General features: G+C 42.7%; 2 protein-coding genes across 4 annotated transcripts in view; one reads left to right on the forward strand and one right to left on the reverse strand.

The window, feature by feature from the left end:
* Positions 1-1,499: 1,499 nt before the first annotated feature.
* Positions 1,500-9,530, forward strand: LOC311175581 (L-lactate dehydrogenase A-like 6A; the record flags this gene model as incomplete). The annotated part of the gene is given in 8 exon segments (XM_084240508.1): positions 1,500-1,543; positions 1,753-1,895; positions 2,119-2,301; positions 6,913-7,098; positions 7,811-7,928; positions 8,498-8,617; positions 9,373-9,486; positions 9,488-9,530. Coding segments are annotated over 8 exon segments (951 nt in total).
* Positions 9,531-10,212: 682 nt separating this feature from the next.
* Positions 10,213-14,646, reverse strand: part of TSG101 (tumor susceptibility 101) — a gene marked incomplete at both ends in the record, with an annotated part of 28,388 nt that continues 23,954 nt past the window's right edge. For all 3 annotated transcript variants that reach the window (XM_084241253.1, XM_084241254.1, XM_084241252.1), the window contains 3 exons: positions 10,213-10,302; positions 11,384-11,623; positions 13,536-13,738. In XM_084241253.1, coding sequence (XP_084097379.1) covers positions 10,213-10,302; positions 11,384-11,623; positions 13,536-13,738 — 533 coding nt within the window. The remainder of the gene's footprint in view (positions 10,303-11,383; positions 11,624-13,535; positions 13,739-14,646) is intronic.

Here is a 14,646-nt window from a genome sequence, read left to right on the forward strand (position 1 = left end):
ATAGAGAAGAAAGGATATTAGTTTCCCAATAAAACACCCCAAATCACATAACCCAGCCAAATAGGGTTGGCTTTATGTGGGACTGCTGATTCCTGAAGGCTTGCCACAAGTGTAAAGTGACTGCTGGTGGAGAACCACAGGAACGAGGTTCTGAAGCAGATCACAGAAAGTTGGGCCAGAAGGAGATACCACATCAAGATAATGGCTGCTACTGTCAGACTGCACGTGTCTCAAGTGTCTCTGCTTTTGTCTCCTCCATGTCTCCTTTCTTGTCTTCTTCCCTCAGAACCAGGGTGCAAATCCAGTCTCAAGAACAAGAGAGCTCTGGCCTCACACATATTCAATTATATACCAAGTATGGCTGCTTGACCTCTCATATGCTTCATCTGTCTTTATGCAGCAATTGGTAGAAAGTCTGGTTTAGGCACTGTAGGGTAAATGATTTTCAGGCTTTTCTGCCCTACTGCCATTAGGATTGATGATGGATCCCTGCGATCCTGAATACATGCCTGATGGCGGGTACCTGGAGTAGGTTGTGGGCATACATAGGTGGGATTCACCTGGACTGAGACGAGACTTATAAGGCGTTGTCCGAAACAGAACATCAGAAGAACAAGTGAGAGGAACCAGCAGAGAAACAGAGGCCAAGAGAGAACATGTGAGATAGCCCAGAAAGCATAAAGATTGGCCAGGGGCTAGGAGGCCTGCCAGCCTCCTGCCAGCCCCCCCCCACGCCCCCCTGCCTGCTGTGTACCTGGCAAATTCCAATAAAAGCCTGCAAAAGCCACCGAGGGCTCCAGGACTCCTCCATCACCTGTCTGCTCGGATCCTAGAGAACCTGCTCTATGCCATTCCTGCTGCTACAGGCAGCTTGGGACTTGTGGCCTGGTACTTGTGGCTTGGGTGGCTGAATGTAAGCCAGATGGGGAACATGGCACCTCCCCTTAAGGGGGGGGGGAGCAGATGTAACTGAAAGGAAGAGAAATAGAAACCACAGTTTATTATGGGATAGGGGGAGAATTTTGGATTTTACATTTAATGACTTAATGAGTTTTCCTTCCGCTTGTGGAAAGGGTTATCAATTAGCACTGATAAAATTTTCTAGGGTTTCATACATTATTTTAAATTTCTCTTCGCATAGAGAGCTTTAAAATGTTTATTTTTTCTATGACAGCTTCCATTTGTGGGTGGTAAAAAGTAGCTTGAGGTCCCTTTCTCCTGTAGCCCTGGCGAAAATTTCCCAGCCATAAGCCCAAAAGCCCTTACTGGATACATTCAGACAAGGTTTGGTTACACATAAATTTACTTTGGCACTGGGATGGATAGGTTCTGGGCAAGCAGTACTTTGAGAACAGTGGTCCACCTGCTGCACCTGGTATGCTTGCAGACCAAGGATTCATCCGACCTGGCCAAGCACAGAAAGCTCCACCCTCCCTCGTGGGCGAGTGACTGGCCACAGGTGCAGGCCTCCTCCTGGCCTTGAGCCAGCGCCAAATGTGATGGGCCTCCACGGGCCTCCACAGCTGGGCGTGGCCTTGCACAGGTGTGGTTGTGGAGGCCGGGGTGCGTCAGTCAACGGAACCCCCCCACCCCCACCCCAGTTTCTATCAGCTTCCTGCCGTTTCACTCCATTTTCTTCATTTGCCTCTTGAGTGGACATGAGCAGGACTGCAGGAGTCATGCAGCATGGCAAGAGAATAGGTGCCAAGGGAGTGAATTTCTTTTGCTTGAGGATGGCTGTGTCCCCTCCAGGCTTCATCCCACCGCCTGGGCTGGCCTTACCCCTCCGAGAGTGCGGTGGGAAGCGCCTCACGCCCGGCGGCTCTCCACCCTGGGCCCAGGGCACCTGAGCTTGATCCTGGAGCTAATCGTTGGGGAGGAGAGGAAGGATGGTGGTAAGAGGCAGGATGGCCAAGCGGGGTGTGGGACGGAGAGCGGGTCAGCTGTGATCAATTTTTTTTTGGCCGAGCAGCCCCTTTGCCTTCCTTCAGCCCTCGTTACCCACCTTACCAGTATCCCTCTTCCTCATCCCTTCGTTTTCTCTTGGGTGCTGCGCTGCTGGCAAGAACTTACCAGCTTCTTTGCCAGTCATCTTTGGCATTCCCGGTGTGTCTGCAGCCACTGGACTTCTCAATGTGCTCCTCGCTACCGAGCGATTCCACAGTGGGAAGCGGCTGTGCGGGTTTTCCTCCACTTTGCTGGGTCTCCAAGATGGCGACCTAGTCACGAACCTCACTGCAGAGAAGGCCGTTCATCATCCTGAGGTCTCCATGATAGGAACTGGATCGGTCGGGCCGGCTTGTGCAGTCAGCATCTTATTAAAAGTAAGTTGTGCCCCGACATAGGGTTAACCAGTTTTTTCTTGGTTGGAGGCAAGGATAATGCATAAGTTTGTGCAAGTTTCAGGGAATGCCAGAAGGCGGAGGGGTGGGGTGGGATCGGGTGGATTGGGGTGGCTGGGAGTGGGGGTAGGGCTGCTGGCTTAGCTCAGAGCAACCCTTTCGTAAATTGTGGTAGAAGAAAAGAGTGTGATAGGTGTCCTGCTCGTACCAAATGCAATAACCTTTTTCTTTTAAACCTCTCTTTTCAATTTCCTAGTTTGTTTCCCTTCTTTATTCATGTTAGGTTAGTTTTAATGTTGTTCTTAGGGTTGGTGTAATTGATCAAGTGAGCTTCCAGTATAATGGCTACAGGGCTAGAAAGATTCTGATCTCTTTGTAAGAATATTACCCTAATCTGAACCCATGATCTTTTAGTAAATTCTCTTTGAATTTTTGCTTTTAAAAGAATATCTGTAAAATTTGTATTAACTACTATCTATAATATTTACAGTTGGCATGGTTTATGTTGAGGCGATGTTAAGTGTCTGTAGGGTAAAGAAAATGTCAGGCTTTTCTGCCCTTCCGCCATCAGGATAGATGATGGATCCTTGTCCTGAATGCATGCCTGACGGCGGGCACCTGGAATAGGGTGTGGGCATAGGTAGATGGGATTCAGCTGAGCTAAGACTGTGCTTTTAAGGGCGGCGTCACGGGGGGACAGGAGCAGCAGCAGCAGCAGCAGCAGCAGCAGCAGCAGCAGCAGCAGCAGCAGCAGCAGCAGCAGCAGCAGCAGCCATCAGGATAGATGATGGATCCTTGTCCTGAATGCATGCCTGACGGCGGGCACCTGGAATAGGGTGTGGGCATAGGTAGATGGGATTCAGCTGAGCTAAGACTGTGCTTTTAAGGGCGGCGTCACGGGGGGACAGGAGCAGCAGCAGCAGCAGCAGCAGCAGCAGCAGCAGCAGCAGCGGCGTCACGGGGGGACAGGAGCAGCAGCAGCAGCAGCAGCAGCAGCAGCAGCAGCAGCAGCAGCAGCAGCAGCGGCGTCACGGGGGGACAGGAGCAGCAGCAGCAGCAGCAGCAGCAGCAGCAGCAGCAGCAGCAGCAGCAGCAGCAGAAAGAGAAGCCGAGAAGCAGCAGAACGAACGCTAGAGAGCCCAGATAGAGTGAAGACTTGCTGGGGGCTGGGAGGCCTGCCAGCCTCCCAGCCCCCCAGCCAGCACCCCTGCCTACCATATGCCTGGTGAACCCCAAATAAAAAACCTGCAAAACTACTGAGGACTCTGACTCCTCCTTTACCCGGTCTGCATGGGATCAGAAAACCTGCACTGTGCCTGGTCCTGCCTTTACAGTGTCCTTAAAGCACTAGAAGTTTCTCCTGTTGTGAATGGCTGCTCCTGGCAATCATGAAAACCGCACAGCTCATTATGTCCTACTAACTATGGTGCCTTTGTCAGCTGTGTCCTCACTGCTAGTGAAGCGTACACATACACTAAGCCAGTGCATTTCTTCCAGCATTGGTAATAACGATAACAATATGCCTTTAAAGTACACTATGTAGTACAACCTTAAAAAGTAATTATTATATTTTAGGGGCCTCCCCGGTGGCGCAGCGGTTGAGCGCTGGGTTGCGAAGCTGCCCGCGGCCTCTGCGGCACCGGTTCGATCCCCGGCTGCTCCCCGGCCACCAGAGGAGGGTCCCACATGGCGCGCAGACCTCTCCTGCCGCCCGCTGCTCCCCTCAGCAGTGTACTTCGGTCCTTCTGCCTGCTCTGCTCCCCGCTCTGGCTCTGGTGAATTCTCTCACCCTCCCGCGCTTCTGACTGTACCCAGTGCTTGTATAAACAAACAAACAAACAAATAAATAAAAACATGCCTCTATAAAAGAAAGAAAAAAAATCATCTATATAAAAAAAAAGTAATTATTATATTTTATAGATGGGGAAAAAGGCACTATTTCAGGTTGTATGAATAGATAAAGTATATACAGAGAATTTTAAGTAAAAGATTTGTCATCTTTGCATTGAAGGGCCTTTCTGGGGAGGGATTAAGCAATAGCCCTAAAAAAAAAAAAAAAAAAAAGATTATAGCCACAACCTCCTAGAGCTTGAATTCTATTGTGTTGCAAACTATACCATTTGTGTATCCTAGAAGACTGTGTACAATTCCTTTACACCTTTACAAAGTCCAAGGCTAACTTTAATCTCTCCCTCATTTGATCCTAGACTCTGCTACTTCTTTGACCTAAGGAGTTGGTAATACCTTCAAAGCTCCTTGGTGACAAAGAAGGAATTCTCAGTAAGAATTGTTTTTTTTAACTTATCTGCAGGAATTTATGATACCATTCTAGTAGAGAAACAGCAATGTTTTGGAAAATTACTGAATTATATACCAAAATACAAAACTTTTATTACTATGATGTGATATCCATGGGGCAGGAATGTTTGTCACTGAGTTTTGTATACTGAGTCTGGAGCAGTGCTTAGTGTACTGGAGATCTAGTAGTTGAATAAAAGAATTGCTGAGGGCCAATGCATCTAGGGAAAAAGGACTGAATAGTAGATACAGAGATTGAATATTCTGCTCACTGTCCTTTTTTATTAAAGATTTATTTATTTATGCATACAAGAGCTGGGGTATAGGCCAGAGGTGTGGCGGGACGGTGAGAGGATTCACCAGAGACAGAGCGAGGAACAGAACAGGCAGACTGACTGTAATACGCTGCTGAGGGGAGCAGTGGGCAAGACAGGAGAGGTCTGCTGTGCCATGTGGGTAGCTCCCTGGCTGGCTGAGATTGAAATCATGTTGCAGTGGCTGCAGATAGCATCATAGGACTGTGCTTAACCCCTTCGCCACCAGGGACGCCCACATTTTTATATATTTAAAAAATACATTTTTATGGGCCTCCCTGGTGGCAGAGGGGGTTAAGTTGCAGCATTATGAAGCTATCTGCAGCCACTGCAGTTTGATGGCCGGCCAGGAAGCTGACCCACATGGCGCAGCAGACCTCTTGTCTCGCCTGCTGCTCCCCCAAGCAGTGTATTTCAGTAGATCCGCCTGTTCTGTTCCCCACTCTGTCTCTGGTGAATCCTCTCATTCCCACCCCCTTTAGCCTGTACCCCAGTCCTTGTATGCATAAATACATCTTTTTAAAAAATAAAAAATACATTTTAATGATACATATTTACAAGTACCTTTTTTTTGATTGTGGTACTTTTGTCATTCAGTTCTAAATATTTTGCAATTCTGTTTTATTTCCACTTTAACTCAGTTATAAGTGTATTTTTAGCTTTGAAACATTAAAAATTTTTTTTGCTGTGGTTGATTCTAACTTAAAATGAGATGAGAAACGTGGGTTGTTTTTTGAAATCTGCGTCAGGCTTACTTTGTACCCTAGTTTAACAGAATTTGTAAATGTCCCACATATATTTGGAGAAGAGTGGGCTTTATTGGGCATAAAGATATGTCACAATTGTATTGGTTTTGCCAAATTCCTCATTTTTAATAATTACTATCACTTTCTGATGTTAAAATTGTCTGCTATAATTATGAATCAAATCCCCCTTTGCAGTTCCCAATTTTTGAGTTACTTTTTGAAAAAGATTTATACAAGAACTGGGGTCCAGGCCAGAGATGCAGGAGGGTGTGAGAGGACTCCCCGGAGACAGAGCGGAGAGCAGAACAGGTAGATGGACTGAAAACACTGCTGAGGGGAGCAGCGGGAGGCAGGAGAGGTCTGCGCGCCATGTGGGACCCTCCTCTGGTAGGCAGGGAGCAGCCGGGGATTGAACCAGCGCCGTGGAGGTCGCGGGGAGCCTCGCAACCCAGCGCTCAACCGCTGCGCCACCGGGGAGGCCCTAGTATCTATTTCTATCAATGTTCTTGTTGAAAATTTTGTTTGCTGTTATTATAGCTACACTGACCTTTTGGCTAAGTTACCATTTTTTTTAATTCAGTAAGAAAAAAGAACTCTGATAAAGCTGATGTTTAAAAACAGTTCATGTACCCTAAACATGCCAAAAAATTTCACTTGCTTATTGGGACTAGATCTGTTTATATTTTACTTAACAATGACATTCTGTCTACACTTTTTTCTTCTGTTGCTTATTAGCTAAACTTTTTAGGTGGTTATTTTCTGAGAAAAAAAAATTAAAAGATAAAGAAGTTATTCATGATTGTCAAAATTTATGGATTGAACTTACTGTTTCTGCACAACAGTCTATGTAAGAACAAAAGAAAGAACAAAAGTTTTTTAATTAGAAAAATTTTATTGAAGTAACAATTGTTTGTAACATACAGGTTTCAGGTGTATAGCATTATAATTTCACATTTATACATACATTATGACCACCAAAAGTGTAGTTTCCATCATTCACCATACATTTGACCCTTTTGCCCTACGCACCCACCCCTCCCATTTTTAAAAAGAATTTATTTCTATACGGTGGATATTGTTGGAATTGTGGCATAGCTGGAGTTAGATAGAGATCCATGTTCTCCACCACACAAACCACATCAGATTTACCAGTTTTAATTTAAATAAATCTAAAAAAATGTATTTTAGATGTGAATTTTTTCTGACGTGAAGTTTTTCTTCTCAATGGTATCTTAACCTACATAGTCTGGAAGCTGAGTGCATTTCCCAAAAACTGTGTCATTGGGAGTAGCTGTAATCTGGACACTGCCCGTTTCCGTTTCTTTATTGGGCAGAGGCTTGGTAGCCACCCTGAAAGCTGCCATGGGTTGGTCCATGGAGAGCATGGAGACTCAAGCGGTAAGTCTAAAAACACCAACCAGCTGTACATGCTCTCTGAAATATATTTAGACCTTATTGATCATACAGATATTTAATCATAAAGTAAAATATAATTTCTCCTGGGTGGGAGAAAGGACTTCTGTTCTTCTTTAAGCCCTATTAGTAGTGTTATAATTTTTAAAACATTTTTATAAGAATATCATCTACCAGAAATACAAATTTGAAATAATGAGAATGTTACTATAATCTTACATGATGGTTAAAATGATAAGACTTTCTTAACACAGTCCTAAGTAGTATAATGCAGTTTATATTTTACTGGGATACTCTAGTGTATAATTCAAGTAACATGAATTCTTTAAATTAACAAGAAAATTAATTTGCATGGTGATAGCTTCTTTATTTCCCCTTCATTTCTTCTGGCTAAGAACTCTTGAAACCCACCTAATACCTATACCCTGTCTATGAAAAAGGACTTGAAGTGATAAAAGTTTAAAACTGTCACTGTCTTATTGGGAAAATCTCTGCTAAGATGATAGAATTGTCTGCCTCATCCATGGAGATTTTAATTTAGCTGATTTGGGGTGGGAGGGTTATCGACATCTGAATTTTTTGTTCAGTTAACATTCCTAGTTGTTCTTAGTGCAATTTTAACAGTTGTGCCAAGGTTAAAAAAATCCTGCTATATAGTACCTTGTTGTAAATGGACTTTTTGTTACCTTTTTCTAAGTTTCTGTGTGGAGTGGAGTGAACATTGCTGGGGTCCCACTGAAAGATCTGCACCCTGATGTAGGAACTGATAAAGATCCTGAGCAGTGGGGAGATGTTCATAAACAAGTAGTTTCCAGGTAACAGTTTTGCATCTTCACTACCTTGGAAGTTGGTTGTGAGCCTGATTTTGCTAAAGGGTAAGATTCGGCCCCTTAAATATATATGCTGACCGTTCTTTTTTCCATACTTCTTCTACATTAGCACTTCCACATTTATTTTGTGGATCATCAAATTCACCAGACTGTAAATTCTTACAACCTCCAGGGACAGAGCCTGTCGTGCTCACCACACAGTAGGCACCTGTTTGTTTGCGGACAGTATGTTCTTTTAAACTGTTTTTATAGTCCTTGCTGCTAATGGTAAAACTGATTGCATATTAATTTCTAGATCTTTTACCTTGTAACTGTTTACTTTAAACCAAACTAAGAAATTTCTAGGAGAAATTATTGATGAAAACATTTCATTGTGTGGCATTGTCACAAAATGACCCTTTTGCCCTATGCACCCACCCCTCCCATTTTTAAAAAGAATTTATTTCTATAGGGTGGACAGAAATAAATTCTAAGGGCTAGGGCTGCCACAAAATGGACATTTGATAACTATTTCTTCATTAATTTATAGTTTATGATTTTTATTAATCCCCCAGTGGGTATGAAATGCTTAAAAAGAAAGGATATACTTCTTGGGGTGTTGCTTCATCTGTAACTGATTTAACAGAAAGTATTTTGAAGAATCTTAGGAGAGTGCATCCAGTTTCTACTATAAGGTAGGATATTCATGTTTGAAAAATTATTTAACATTAACATAAATGGGTAAAAGAGCATATATGAAAGACTTTTTAAAATGAGGCTGATCATCTGGAAGAATCTCTTCATAAAATCTATTCTTTGCTGCTGCTGAAGAGAAACAAAGAGGAGGGAAAACCTATTTCTGTGTACCTTTGTCTTAGCCTAGAATAGTATTTATTATACAACTATCAAGTATTCTTTCATCTTTATTTGAGTGGACTAACTCATCACACCTATTAACACAGGGAACCATTGTCGGTAGGTTTTGCTACTTTATAATTTATTCTCAGATGGTTCCAGTTATGCCTAGTGAAGAGACTTAGGTAAGAAGCTCTAGTACAAAGCTATTAGCAGTTCTTCTTGTGGGGAGGCCGAAGTTGGGAACCTGGCTAAGTTCCCCCTGCTAGTCTGCATGGGATAGGTTAAAACAAAATGGAATAAAGTATTAGGAATGCTGAAGTGATTCTCTGATAGAATTTTGGGGGCAAGGACATAGGAAAATGAGGTTGTCCCAGCAAAGATGCTGGGGTTGGGGTCAGGGCCTATGTGAAAAGATGGTTGATGAATCTAAACGTTAGGGCTATTTTAAATTGTTCTGTCTTGGTCGTCTCTCTGCCCCACCTGACACTACAAATCTGTTAGTCATTTACAAAAGGCAAAATGAATTACTTTTTATATTGCAAACCTATGTTTGAAGAAAGCTAAAGGAATAATTTAAAGTCTTTACGTTCAGGGTCTCTGGAATAAATGAAGTATTCCTTAGTGTTCCTTGCATCCTGGGAGACAATGGCATTATAGAGGTCATAAAGGTGAAGTTGACCCCTGAAGAGGAGGCCCTTCTGAAAGAGAGCAGAAATTCTTTGGAAAATTCAGAAGGAGGTCAAGCTTTGAAGTTGCTTAAAGCTACCATTCTAAAGTTACTGAGGAAGAGATATTCTTAAAAGTTTGAAAAAGGAAAGGGAATGGTTCTTAGCTTGCTCTTTGATTTAGCATCCAGATATTGGATAATAGCTTACTGGTACAATTCCTAAGCAACTCTGTTAGAAGTGTTTTGGTGCCTTGCCTCGTACTTGCCATCTGGTCCGACACACTATGATGTGTGTACATTGTGTTACAGAAATTCTGATTCTGTTCATCAAGTTTATTCTTTTATTCTAGCTGGCCGACACCCATGTTAATGTATATGCTATAAAAAATATATAACTTCCTCTACAATGTAAAAATAAGTATGTACACATATCAGTTTAAGATGGGTATTATGCTTTGTTTGCTAAATCAAAAAAAATTCAGATTTTGTCTAAAGAAGTTGAATAAAGAAGAGAAAAATTATGCAACAAATTTTATTTAGCATAGTCAGTCCCAACATTCAGCACAAAAAGTTTACAGAGGATAGAAAGTGCATTAATAAAAGCCAGTCTTTACCAAAAGAAAACAGAAAATATATTATTGATTCAAAATATTTTACACTTGAATGATAAACTGCAATAACTTATTCTGGGCACCTACTGATAAGAGAAAGGAAGAGAAAAGAATGCATTAAGAAGAGCTCAATCTCCAGTTGATGTCAGAGAGGTCAGTAGAGGTCACTGAGCCCAGCAGTCTTTCTTGCTTTTTGCATTAGTGCCCTCAGCTGGAACTGTTTACGCGACAGAAGACGTACGTGCTGGGAGGAGGGGGGAAAGTTTAAGAGTTCAGAATTAGAGTGACTAATCCAGACCCCGGCATGAAGAGTCCTAAACTCATGTCAACCCTTCTTTGAAAGCAATACCTCATTACACGTGGCTTATAAAAACTCCACCAGAAGATGTTGGTGGATTGTGTTAAAGTGGTCTCAGACCTTTACCAGCTTACTACTTCATAGGGAAGGTACCACACTGCAGGATCTGGCTCATTAGTTTGAATTACATTTTGAGACAATCAAGATGTCAGGGAAATTAGCACTGTGATCCAAACAAAAGTTACCCACAAAACCAATAATGGCTTCAAGAGGGTAGGTAGGGATGAATAGCACCAGGTCAGCCCTTAAGTTTGGTGTCTCTTGACTTTGCATGTGCATCTTTTCCAAGCTACGCCACCCAAGCATAGAACCTGTACAGGAACTGTACAGAGGGGGGAGTCCTCTCTGGGTCTCCAGTTTATACCCAGCCATTCACATGTGCTCGCATCATCTGGCCACTCACAGATAGGAAAGATCAGCAAGTGACATGGCCAGCTTTGCATGTACACTGAAAACCAGCTGTAGCTGGACTGAAGATTCAATGGGTGGCTGCTGCTATTTCTAAAGCCCTGCGCTTCAACTACAGCCAAATGTGGCTTCTAGATTTTCATGTCTGTCCAACAGCATTAAGCCTGATATTCAGAGAGGCTCTAGTACCAGCAGGGCAACCCAATACTTTGCAGGGTTGTTTGATATGGGAAACAGGTCTAAAACTATGCAGCTCTAAAAAAGTCAACAAAAAACAGGGTGATGCAGCCAGTAATCTCATTTTGAGCCACCCAGGCATAATAGTAAGAAGAATTACATTCAGCTTGATGCTGTCTGAGTTGGAGCCTCTAGCCCACCTTCCCCCTACTCAGAATGATCCTCATCCCTCCACAGGTGAGAAGACCATGCTCTTCTGGAAAGACAACGGATGTTAACCCACCTTCAGGGGAGGGAACCCTCTAGGTTTGTGATTTTCAACGTCAGTGCATATAAAACACAACATCTAAAACCCTGGAAAATTGAGTGGGGAAAGACATACCTTGAGGAAGACATCCAAGTCTATTACTCCCCGCCTCAAGGCTTCTCCCAGATAAAAGATAGTGTCTTCAATAGCATTTTCCTCTGCATACAAATTTAGGATCTGTTTGTATAGTGGAGCTGTGGGAATGATAACTTCATCAATGTCATTATTTTCAGACTGATTTTCCATTTTCTCCAGAGCAGAACTTAGTTCTTCGTCCTTCTTTCTCAAAAGTTCTATGTTTTTATCAACCTCAGCCTGAAAACAGAACAGTCCAAGCATGATGATTCTGAAGTAACTATACATAATTATCTGCTTTTCAGACACCTACAACTTCAAATAACGAGACTTGCTAATAAAAAAGATCTTATAAACAACTCACGGATGCAGTTGTTTTAAATACATTGGTCAAAGGCAGAAGAAAAGATGTGATCTAACATGCAGAGTGAACAAAGGATGATGTTGAGAATGCCCTGAGCTAAGCACTTCAGTGACAGTGATAAACATGTCATTTATCAGTGACAAGTGCTACTGCAAACTAAGACATCAGACAAGATACTCTCCAGCAGGAAGTTCCTTACATGTGAATGAGAGATCTTTCTTCCAAACAAATGGGTATCTGCCACAGTTTATAGGACTTGATGCACAGAACCCCAAATACTTGAACTTTAAACAGTGCAGGTGGTGGTTGCAGGCTCTGAATTGTACTGATGTTCACTTTCCTCAATTTTTGAAAATAGTTGACTACTGCAAAGTACACTTTACATGCTAGAATCATTAAAAATTTTTTTTTCTTTTCTTTTTTGCATAGAATTGGGGTAAAGGCCAGAGGTGCTGGGGGTGAGAGGATTCACCAGAGAGAGACTGGGGAGCAGGAGGTGAGACAGGAGAGGTCTGCTGCACCATGTTACCTCCCTGGCCAGGGATCGACATCAGGCTGTAGAGGTGATAGTGCTTAGACTTAATCCCTAGGCCACCATATATACAAATCACTTCCCCCAAAGCCTTCAAACATTCAATAACTCTTTACCCTTTCATCACAAATGCACATTTATTGGGATGAATCCTCCCTCATTAGGAATGAAAGTGGAATGTGATGCACTCAAATTATGCTAATATCTCCAACTTCATCATTAAGCCAAAGTCACAGGGCTGATTTACACTAATCTTCAGGCCACAGCAGTCTGTTAAGAATTGGAGAAAGTTTAACAGCAAAAGGCTGCATGCGCTTAAGTCACTCAAATATCTCTGGATTAACTTCAGAAAGTTCACTGAAGATACTTTATTTATTTGCATTTATTTTGTACTTAAATTCCCAAGGTCTTAAGTTTGTTTTTTTCAGTTCCTTCTGGGATCTTTTTCTTCTGTGTACCTCCTCTTTTGGATTAGGAAAATTCCGCTCTTTTTTAGCAAGGATCCTCAGTGCGGCAGGGAGAGTTCATCTGTGGGTTAATGTGACCATGAGCTCTGTGAGTTCTTGATGCATCTTGGGGACTTTGTTCATTTGGATGTGCTCAACTGGAAATCTACATCTAAACCCTAAGTTCAGCATTGATCTCTGCATTTGAAAGCATGTGCAGTAAAAATTCAGCTGTCTTTTTAGACCACTGACCCTGAATTCAGCCCCACTGTCTGGCCTGGGGATTCTTAAAATGCCCTGAGTGTTCTTAAAATGAACATGAAGACCTGAGTCTCCCAATTTGCATGACTTTGTAGGGTTTTCAGGGCCAAGTGAGTAGGGAACCATTTTTAGAGATCATCTAAGGTACTTACAGGAAGAGCTAAAGATAGTCTAAATATAGTTCAAATAATATTTGGAAGCAAAAGAACTGACCCTTAAATCTGTATCCAAGGTATGTTTGTCATGGCTTGCCACTCTGTAAAATTCTTAAGTCTTGTGGCAATATCAAGCATTCAACCAGTCCTCCTTTGAGTCAAAACATGATTATCTCTGGATGAAGGTGCAAGCCAAACTGCCCAAAATACATTCATCTCCAATCAAAGACCAATTACAATCACAGGCTCCACTTTTAGCTATCTCTATATTCAAATGCTTAAAGACATGTATAATATCCCAAACTCTTAACTATATCTATAATGTCCAGGGTAACCAAAGCCCATACAGAACACTGTAATAGCTACAATCATAACTATTCAGTGAATTACTTACAACTTCTTGATCTAAACGGGTAACCATCTCTTCCAATTTCTGGTGACCTTTTTTCAGGTCTTCCTCTGTTCGTTTCAAGGCATTGAGCTCTGCCTGGGCGCGATCCATTTCCTCCTTCATTCGCCATCTCAGTTTGTCACTGACTGCTGAGATAAGAGAGGCCCGGATGGTGTCCTCACTGATTGTGCCATCCCTACTAGGACCTGCAGGAGAAAAAGACAAAAAACACTTGCTGGGGCCTCCCCGGTGGCGCAGCGGTTGAGCGCTGGGTTGCGAAGCTGCCCACGGCCTCTGCAGCGCCGGTTCGATCCCCGGCTGCTCCCCGGCCACCGGAGGAGGGTCCCGCATGGCGCGCAGACCTCTCCTGCCGCCCGCTGCTCCCCTCAGCAGTGTACTTCGGTCCTTCTGCCTGCTCTGCTCCCTGTTCTGGCTCTGGTGAATTCTCTCGCCCACCCGCACTTCTGACTGTACCCAGTGCATGTATAAACAAAAACAAACAAACAAATAAATAAAACATGCCTCTATTAAAAAAAAAAAAAAAAAAAAAAACATTTGCTGATTTCCCAAGCTCTTTCTACTCCTTAAGTAAGAACCTTCAGAGGCCAGGGCAATATGAGTTGATACATTCAAAGTGGGAGGAAAGAGAAACTGTATGTTAAATGTTACCATCTCATCAAAAAGAACATTAAAATTTGAGTTAGTTCACAAATACTTTCCCTGCAAGGGGGTACTATCAATCCATCTCACTTTCTCTACCTACAGCTCAAACAACGAGCTGTTTTCTCTATGAGGCAAAGGTTACATCCCAACAGATTATAATCATTCTAAATTTCCAAGAAATGGGACAACATATTTGTAACAAGGGATAACATTTGATTCAGATCAAGTCCACTGCTAAACTACAAAAGTCAGAAGCCCACTGTAAAGGCCAGGAAGAGACAGCCTGAGAGGAGGCAGTTTCCTAAACTAATGCACAGGTTACGAAGGCTTCTCTTCTGCAAGACTTGCACTCCTTTCCTTCTTACCAAAAGAACAGGACAGCATGAATGAACAGAAAATGACATTCAAAAAATTTAATTGGTGAACTTGTTTTCTCTCAGATTCTTCATGA

The sequence above is a fragment of the Talpa europaea genome (genome assembly GCF_964194135.1).
Source record: "Talpa europaea genome assembly, chromosome: 1".
NCBI classification, from domain to species: Eukaryota; Metazoa; Chordata; class Mammalia; order Eulipotyphla; family Talpidae; genus Talpa; species Talpa europaea.